This window comes from Phycodurus eques, chromosome 12 (assembly GCF_024500275.1).
Source record: "Phycodurus eques isolate BA_2022a chromosome 12, UOR_Pequ_1.1, whole genome shotgun sequence".
NCBI lineage: Eukaryota > Metazoa > Chordata > Actinopteri > Syngnathiformes > Syngnathidae > Phycodurus > Phycodurus eques.
Genome location: NC_084536.1, coordinates 20257613 through 20267472, shown reverse-complemented (window position 1 = coordinate 20267472; position 9860 = coordinate 20257613). Strand labels below are relative to the sequence as shown.

General features: G+C 38.4%; 1 protein-coding gene across 1 annotated transcript; it reads right to left on the bottom strand.

Moving 5' to 3' along the window:
- Positions 1–342: 342 nt before the first annotated feature.
- LOC133410940 (pyridoxal kinase-like) lies at positions 343–8211 on the bottom strand. The gene is made up of 12 exons (XM_061692614.1): positions 7894–8211; positions 6953–7007; positions 5055–5159; positions 4829–4912; positions 4707–4741; positions 4440–4525; positions 4248–4293; positions 4049–4160; positions 3362–3498; positions 3195–3261; positions 2906–3038; positions 343–2822 (listed from the first exon to the last, which is right to left on the bottom strand). Exons 1-11 carry the CDS (start codon positions 7981–7983, stop codon positions 2917–2919), a joined length of 939 nt encoding a protein of 312 aa, XP_061548598.1. The 5' UTR covers positions 7984–8211; the 3' UTR covers positions 343–2822; positions 2906–2916.
- Between the last annotated feature and the right edge of the window lie 1649 nt (positions 8212–9860).

The following is a 9860-nucleotide window of genomic DNA, read 5'->3' as shown; positions in this document are numbered from 1 at the left end:
TACACACACGTATAGTAAAATAATTCTTTGAAGTTCATTCATTCTCCGGCATGAACAATTTTAGACCTCTTCAGCCCTCTGCTGGTGTTTTGCCACATCTGCTTCCATACACCAAGGAACCCGGTTAATATTTCCTTTAAAAACAAGGAAACATTTCTTTCCAAGAATAGGTTGGCATTGTGTTCCTGATTAAAATAGCTTGCATGTATTTGGAACATTTCCATACAAGAACACTAGCAGAGCTACTAGCTATTAGAGACTAACAAAATCAGTCCCAAAACTAAAAAGAAATCTCACGCATGGGAAATTTCATTAGATTAAATTGTTTTTATTACATTTGTCTTTTCATTTGCTCTATGTGAGAGCAGCAGCTCAATGTTTTGGCCTTAAAACATTATTTGTGAGGAGAAACTAGTACAGTTGTACACAAAAAAACATTCACAACCTGTTTAGTTTCCTAACTGCTTAAAGGCTACTGACCGGTGTGGAGATATGGCAATAAACAAAACGGTGATCGTCTGTACAGTAAATATTATGTATTAAAGATTATCTGTGCAAATACCCCAATATGATTTTTTTAAAACAGGATTGAAATACAGTGCCACCAGAAAGTATTTTCCACATTTTGCTGTTACAGACTTATTCAAAAGATGATTTGAGTATAGTTTTGTTTAAAAAAATAAAATACAAATAAAATAAAATCTACATAACATATCCAACAATGACAAAGTAAAACACATTTTCAGACAGTTGTGTAAATGTATAGGTACATAAGTATTCACACCCTTGGCTTAATATTTTTTTGCAGCACCTTTGGCAGCAATCACAGCCTCAAGTCTTCTTGGGTATGTCTCTCCGAGCTTGGCACACCTTTTTTGGGGCATTTTCTCCCATTCTTCTCTGCAGATCCTCTCAAGGTCAGTCAGGTTGGATGGGAAGTGTCGGTGAACAGCCATTTTTCGGTCTTTCCAGAGATGTTTGATTGGATTCAAATCCGGGCTCTGGCTGTTCCACTCAAGGACATTCACAGGCTGCTCCTGAAGCCACTCCTTTGTTATCTTGGCTGTGTGCGTTGGGTCATTGTCATGTTGGAAGGTGAATTGACACTCTAGTCTGAGTTCCAGAGCACTCTGGCAGCAAGTTCTTCTGAATAATTTCTCTATGTTTGGCAGCTGTCATCTTACCCTCTATGCGGACTAGTCGCCCAGTTCCTGCAACACAAAAACAGCCCCACAGGATAATGCTGCCACCACCATGCTTCACAGTAGGGATGGTGTTAGCCAGGTGATGAGCAGCGCCTCTTCTTCTCCAGATATGACGCTTGCAATTCAGGCTAAAAAGCAAAAAGCTCTATTTGGTTTCATCAGACCAGAGAATTTTGTTTCTGCAGGTCTGAGAATCCTTGAGGTGCCTTTTGGAAAACTCCAAGGGGGGCTAATTAGTGGAGTGCGTTAGCAATGGTTGACCTTCTGGATGGTTCTCCTATCTCCACAAGGGAGGCCCTTCTTCCCCCGGTTACTCAGCTTTGTCGGACGGCCAGATCTAGGAAGGGTCCTGGTGGTTCCAAACTTTTTCCATTTCCAAATAATTGAGACCATAGTGTTTTACGGGACCTTCAATGCTGCTGAACTTCTTTTGTATCCTTCCCCAGATTTGTGCCTTGACACAATCCAATCTCGGAGGTCTGCAGACAATTCCTAAGACTTCATTGCTTTGTTTCTACTGTGATATGCACTGCCAACTATGAGACCTGATATAGACATGTGTGTGCCATTCCAAATGATGTTCAATCAACTGAATTTACCACAGGTGCACTCCATTCAAATTGTAAAAGCATCTCAAGGATGATCATTGGAAATCAGATACAAGTGATCTTAAGTTTGAGTGTCATAGCAAAGGGCGTGAATACTTATGGTACTTATTCTGTTTGAATGTTTACATGTTTTTATAAATTTACACAAATTTCTGAAAATATGTTTTTACTTTGTCATTATGAGATATTTTATGTTGATTTTTTTTAACACAAAACTATACTGAAATCAGCTTTAGAATAAGTATGTAACAGCAAAATGTGAAGGGGTGTGAATACTTTCTGGCAGCACTGTATGTTACATGTGTACCACTTCAAGAGAGCATCACAAAAAATGAAAGGGGTGCATTATAAAAGGGATGGAGTTTATGACACAAATTAATCGTTATTACCAGCAAGGTTACAATCCTAAAACAAAACACTGGGAAATAAATTGTAACAAAGGTATATGGAGCAAGAACAAAATTCACCAGGTTTGTACACTTTCATACAGCGTTGCAGTCCATGTACCTCAATGCCTCAAAACTTAATGCATGAGCTGGCATCATTCACATTTACTCTAAGTACATTATACACCTTCATTATATATTTGTTATAATCACAAGTGTCTCCCAAAGAAATGACATAATTACTAAATGACTCTGTATTAAGTGGTACCGTTTTAGTTATAACGCTGGATTTCTTCATACCCATTTTGTCAAGTTTTTAAGGTTTAATGCAAAGTGAACAACACACCTTTAGTGATGAGTTTAGTTTTAACTGCAGAGGCATGGACAAGCATGCAACTGTTTATGTGTGTTTTGTCACTGTGTTGTTTCTAAAAAGGACTATTAAAGTACATGTAGTAATCAAGTAAATTTTCTCTAAAAATAAGCTCTAATATCTTATTTAAAATTATGCAAAGGAAGATGGTATTTACAAAAGCCATAGTAGAGAATCAATGGCAGTGATTCTGGAGTGTCCCCACAGATTGTGAGTAATGACTATTCCAAGTTGAACATCTTCAGGGATTCTGGAAGGAAGAGAACACACAACATGGATTGGAAAATCCTGCATGTCCCATCCAGATCTTCAACATTTGTTCCTTAATGTTACCATTCTCGATATTAGGACTTTTGTAAGATTTTAGCTTCCACAACAATGGCAGGATTCTCTATGTCGCTTTTGCTCTGAACCATTCTCAGCTCCAGCTGTGCGGGGCTGGGTCTTTTCCCTGGGCCGGCTTTTTCTGAAACATTGCAGAGCGGTTGATAAAATTAACTTCACGGATACTGTATTATTTTTTTCCTCCTTAGATAATTATAGTGATTGTGTCAAATCAGTACAAAAAAGGGTGGGAACGAATTGTATGAAAAAGCCAAAAATCTGAATAGAAACTAAATACCATTAGCATAAGTAATGGTCCGCTTAATTACGTGGTGCATGACCGAAACAGTCTTTTCACAGGCAGCCTGTGGGAAAAACAGAAAGGCTTTATAACACCAAGTGGTCATTTTAAGATTGTAGCAACTATTAAAGAATTGAGAGCGTTGCAGAGGTGCACGTCTCAACCTTCAGATCTTTGGGGTGATGGTGAGTCCAGCCAAGCAACAAGGCAGCAAACAGGTCCCCCGTCCCCACGAACACAGCATCAACTTTGGGGATGTCCATGCAGATCTTCTGAATGCTAATTGTTCCATCTGGTTTTACTACATAACAGAATGGACAGCAATATTAGGGTGTGATGGGTATTAGATATTGTTTGATTACAGTTTGTTTGTTAGGATTACACAAAAACAAAATAAAACTTTGTGGATCCAGGATGTTTTTTTGAGTCCCAATGGGATTTTGTCCTTGCCCCAGAATGGAAAGGATACAGTGACTACATACAGATAAAAATGGTGTAGTCCTGGCCGCCCATTCATCACCACACAGCAACGCTATTACGTCAATGGGACAGTCCAACCACAATCAAAAATTTGGAAAAAAAAATACAAATAAAAAAACATATTCATTTGATTTGTAAGGTTTTATTTACCATGAACCGACTAGTAGCATGCTAACTAACAAACAGATGGCCAAAGAGTGCTCCACAAAGCACTTTTCTAATTAAGAAATTGTTTATTTTTATTATTACTGTGTTACACAAACATGTATTAAAAGTTCATTTATATCGTAACTCCCCACAGAGGGTATAAAAGATTGAATGCCAAATGGTCCCGTCCCGTGTACACCGCAGAAGCTGCTGTGGTACTTTACCTATTTTTTGGCTGCCGAGGGCCACCAGGTACTGGTCTCCTTGAGTCGAAGGCAAGTCAGTACTTGTGAGTACCACTGTTTTTGGACCCATTTTGTGAAGCTGCTTCATCGCCTGGGGAGTACACGCAACACAATTGACTCACAATTTTGGATTGCTTTGTATAAAATCTAATTAAATCCCATTACAAAAGCTACTCACCTCAAGAGCATCTTCTGTTGTGAGGATTTTCCTCCCGGTTAATAGCCTGTTAAAGAAAGGCAGCTGTATCCACCTCATCTGTATCATTTACAAACATTTACTAGCATTTTTTTTTTTTTTTCCCATATGTCCGACCATGCCTCAACAGTCGCTTTCTTTCTCCACCTCTGTTTTAATTAAAAGGCCACTCACTCTGCTTCAAACTGGTTGGGGGTAAGGATGTCAGCCAAAGGCACTACTTTGTCCCGGTAGACTGGCAGAAGTTCCTCTGGGACATACTGTAACAGGCACCAAATGAAAGATTCATTATGGCTTGTTTTTAGGTGACGTTGTCGCTTTTACTGAGTGTGAAAAAACTACAAATGCATGGATGTAGACATCCACAATGTATAACACCAGAGATCGTCTTATACTTTGTTCTTAGCCATTTTAAGTCAATTTTGTGGAGTTATAGCTCACCATTGCACCATGGTCTCCCATTACAGGGTCACAAACTGTTGAAAACAAACAAACGCTCGACTCAATTAGTTTTGCATTTGGTCGTTCAAATTTTGAATTGAAACTACCAGTATTGCACTCACCATATACCAAACTGGGATTGGCCACCTTCAACTCTTGAATGATGTCTACCACGGTCATCAGGAAGGACGTGTCCCTGCTGTACCCTTGGGGAAGTGGAAACAAAACATTTGCTGTAAGTGAAATGTGAACTTCAATTGCTCTTGTAAAAATTGTCCAGGTGTTTCTCATAGCTTGAATGAGCGCCACAATAATCGTGTGAACGATATAAACACTCCTTAAGCTCACCTGTGAGGATGTAGTCATAGTGGTTCACCTTATTGAGCTTGATGCCCTCATATAGCACATTGAGCTCATCAGCTTTCAATACATGACCCTTCCAGTGGGCATAGCCTGGAACAGACACAAGTTTTATTAGTGGTGTTTTTAAATAACAAACTAGATTTAGCCAACTAAAATGTAACATTGGGTTGGTCAAATTTCTTCTCCTTTTCTGTCGGATCATTGACTCACTGTGATGCATTCTCCCTCCTAAACAGGGCTTCCACACTGAATAAAGAGGATGTCTTTATCAGGCTGCCAGTTTCCCCCCTTTTTTGGTGCCCCTTCACCATGAACCCAAAATAAACCCCCACAGCTGTTCGGACTGCAAATGAAAAGACACACAAACACGCAAAGGCGCACCGAGTTCAATGCGGGCCCTTCGCTGACCCGTAGCTGGCAGAGTGTACCTCCTGCAGTGAGAAAGCTTTTACAGGGGAAAACACTCGCAGACTTGCAGTGGACATTTTCACATAAGGGTCAAATTACAGAATTGTATTTTAGCCTGCATGAACCAGTTTTAACTGTAAAAGAGAATTAGCTCTATATTAATGTAACTCTGCAAATGTCTCCTACCATGTGGGGATTCGCATTCTTCACATGCTTTAGTGTATAAAGGCCAGATCTAATTATAATTCTCTCTTGCGCCACTTTGGGGCCCGAGGTTTCATCCATCCATCCACATTCTATACCTGTACCACTTATTCTCATTATGGCTGCAGGTGTACTAGAGCCTATCCCAGCTGACTTTGGGTGAGAGGCGGTTTAGAGAATTCAATGAACCTAAACATTTATGTTTTTGAATCGCAGGAGGAAGCCAGAGTACTTAGCGAAAACCCACGCAAGCACCGCATTAACAGGCAAACTTCAAACAGGAAGGCCAGGCCTGAGATTTTAGCTGCGAATCTCAGAACTGTGAAGCATATATGTGCAAACCACTCACCCACCATGCTGCCCCCCAAAGTTTCATTTTTTTTTTTTTTTTTTAAATTTGTAGTTTCACATTAGTGAAAAGCTGACCAAGACGAAGTCAAAGGATGTGTTAAACTAACTGTGAGTGGTTCCTTCCTCAGAATATAAATTTGGCCCCTCACGACAGAAAAATGCAGGGCCCCAACATCAATTACACTGTTGTCCTTGTTACTAACCTGTGAACCATCAACATGATATGAATTTATGCTTGGCAGTGGATCATTAAATATTTATAAACCAGTGCATCAAGTGTGCTACTACAGTATAAACTGTAGAAAACCGCTGATAGCCAGGTACTAAAAGTTGCATGTACTGTTCTACTGGCATGGTGCAAGTAAAAATGGGTGCTAGGCAACATTAATCAACTGTGTTGAACATCTACTTAAGCCGAAACTGTGTAACCTTATCTTTTTTTTTTTTCTGTTTTACGAGGGAGGCAAAGTACAAAAGCAGGGGACAGTCATTAACTCCATGTATATATCACACCTTTATCTACACAATAATACACGTCACCTGATCTTTGATATTTGCACATTCAATTAATACTTTTTATACTGTATATACCATAGTTTTATTTAGCTTTTTATATTGATATTATTTCTTTTGTAGCACCGCGAACCCTTGAGTACCGTAATTTCAAGCCTCTGTAATTGTTACCCATATTGCAGAATTGACAATAGAAGCACCTCGAACCGTGAATAAAGCCAACTGATTAAAACGGTGCATCTGACTTTCTTCAAGTGCAAACCATAATATTTGCCTGCATATTTGAGGAAGGAAAGGTACTTCAAGCAAAGTGTACATGGCCATGTTTTAAAATCTACACCAAAGACAAAAGGGTAGCAATAAAAACAAAATAATACCACACAATTTCCTCAAAAGCATGAGTCAACCTGTGTGATTGGAGAACTGCACAGAGTTGATGGAGTCCACTTCAAAGCCCAGAACCTGAGAAAAGATGAACAGTGGTGTCATTAAAACGAAGCTCAATCAAGTCGCTTGAAATTCAGTTACAATCTTAGGAACACCACTAGAATGTTATTACTGCAGCAAAAACAAACAAAACAAAAAAACACTGCAGAACACTGGCATTCAATTATTTATTTTCTATGCTTCTAATAATAAACTGTTTGTTTGTAAATAATGCAACAAGGTCCACAATCATAACCATGTGGACCTTAAAAAAAAAATCAATATTAATAATTGGCAGTTGTTTTAAGATAAGTTTAAACAAACAAATTTCATTGGGGAAAACTTCAGTGACAAAAAAATGAATAAAAATAAAAATTGCATACCTGTCTGGCAGTGTTTATATATATATATATATATATATATATATATATATATGCTGATTTTTAAAAAAATTTTTTTTACAGAGCCCTAATTTTGGGTAAGATTAGATTGTACAAGGCCATTGTGTAGTATACTGCATGTTTACAAGGAATAGCTACATGTAAAAAAATATTCCATAGAGCAGTTAAATCGAATCAAAACTTTACAAAAGTTTAAGTTCTATTAGACTCTTTGGGGACAAAAAAATGTGAACTACCCACACGTAGAGCAAGTTTTCAAACTACTAACAATGTTCAACAACATTGGACGCATCTAGGTAAAATAAATGTATGTTGCACTCACGTGACACTTTTAGAAATTGTTTCTAGTTTCCTTTCATTGGTAATATTATTTCCAGTTTAGGAATGCAAGACGTGAGCACAAGATGAAATCTATTCCATAACGATGATGCAAAAAATTATACGAGTAAAAAAGGAAGACACGCTTGGAATAATGTTAGCTACAACAGCTACAAGCACTGTACGCAAGAAGCGACATCTACCTGCAGAGGGAATGTTGCCGACTTATTTCCAACATATCCTCGGACAACATGACTCTGAATGGACAAAACGCGACATTCCATCGCTGCCATGAGCCAATCTGGGATTAAAACCACGGAACGGAGACAACGCACAGGACAAATCCGAGAGCAGCACCATTCAAACTCTGCACAGCCGCAGACTCGCCTAAAGTAAACACGGAGCCTGTCCAAGTCGTCAGCTGGAAAGGGCGACGAGAACGCCCCTCCCGCTCAAACGCTGTCACTCCAACTGTTTCATCGTGGGTTCGTTAAATTGCATGTTTGGGCTGACCGAGTACAAATTCGACTTCCGCATATACCCAAATACCCGGATGTGTTATTTTTCAAGATACTTTTTTTTTTTTTAACCTTTTATTTCAATCGCAGCAATACAAACCGGTACATTACAATATACTTGTAAAAAATATGGTCCTTCGTACTAATATTATTTATCACAATAAAAACAAAATTATATACCATCATTATTGTATACACATAAGAAATACAACTATAAGTATAAATAATGTTTTCTTGCTAGTTGCAGCCCATGTGGTACCGCTATCCAACAGGACAAACTACAATGTAGCGATTTGTCACAACTAATTTGGATTATATATACAAAAAAAATGTAACATGGGATTATGTCATTCCTCTACTTTAATTTCGAATATTACAGATTTATACCCGCTTGAAATACAACAACTTAAGAAGTATACAATTTATTTATACTGAAAATATAAGTCATCATTCTTGCATGTACAGTTCTTATGTTCATTAAATTACAGTACAATAATAACAACCTGAAATTTGCCAACTCTCATACTAGATTGCCTTTGGCCCTGTTTGACCGCCAGATGGCAGCTCAAGACCAAAATACTCTAATCAGCTTCCACTGGGCAAATATCTAAAGAGAAATTTTCCTACTCTCCCTTCATGCATGCTCTTTAGGGTTTAAATCTGAGAATTGACATGGCCAGTTTAAAACCATATACTTTTTGCCCCGATGAACACCTTCTTCTTTGGCCTTCCGATTCCTCTTGCTATTAAGTGGTTTGCACTTTCTGGTGTAGCCTCTGTACTTCTGTTGACAATGTTTTGGGTGAACGTTTTGGGTGATACCTTCCATGCCCTACCACTTGTTTTAGGGTCTTTCTTTACATCTCTCAAAAATGTTTCTGTCATCAACTGCTGCTATCCTTGGTCCGCCCGCTCAATGTCTGTTTCATCTTCATGACTTTCCAAATGTCTTTCTTTGCAAAGGTAAATGTTTGTGCAATTACTCTGAGGGATTTTCCAGCATCTTTGCAATTGCTTGTTTTTCTAAGCATAGTGTCACAATCCTATTTTTGTTGTCGACTTTCTTCTTTTTTTACTTTATGTTCGCAGTTTTGGTGCAATTCTATTTTCATTGTGTAATTACTGTGTGCTTGATAAAGTATAATATTAGAGTACAGTTCTCCTCATTAAAAAAATGTTTTTTTTTTTGGGGGGGGGGGGGGGGGGGCTGGAACGGAATAATGGCATTTCCATTCATTTCAATGGGGAAAAGTGATTTGAAATACAAGTAGTTGCGGTTCTAGACCAATTTTACTGGTGAGGCTGGGGACAGGGGTTTTGTCACAGGGGCACAGTTTTAAACACATACGCACACACACACACACACACGCACACACACACACACACACACATAGTCGGAATTGATTTATTCATAGTTTTTGTTATTTGGGTTCAATGTTTTTTTTTTCTAAGCCTGGCTTGGGACTAGACTGAAAATTAGCTGAAACTAGACCTCATCTATAAATTCCCATTTTTTGTTCCCATTTTTAAAGGCAACAAATAGCAGTGGAGAGAAATACACAACATTTCAGCAACACAATAGGATTGTGTGAATAACATTTATTATAATGGGCTACTGTTGCAGGCTTGCTTGGTTTTGTGTTGTGGTAACC

Excerpts from the sequence above, each read along its gene's own strand:
- LOC133410940 (XM_061692614.1), bottom strand. The coding sequence starts at position 7,983 with ATGGCAGCGATGGAATGTCGCGTTTTGTCCATTCAGAGTCATGTTGTC. Across the intron at positions 7,008-7,893 it reads CGGCAACATTCCCTCTGCAG|GTTCTGGGCTTTGAAGTGGA; the intron begins GTAGATGTCGCT and ends ATCTTTTCTCAG. Across the intron at positions 4,161-4,247 it reads CAACAGAAGATGCTCTTGAG|GCGATGAAGCAGCTTCACAA; the intron begins GTGAGTAGCTTT and ends TGTACTCCCCAG.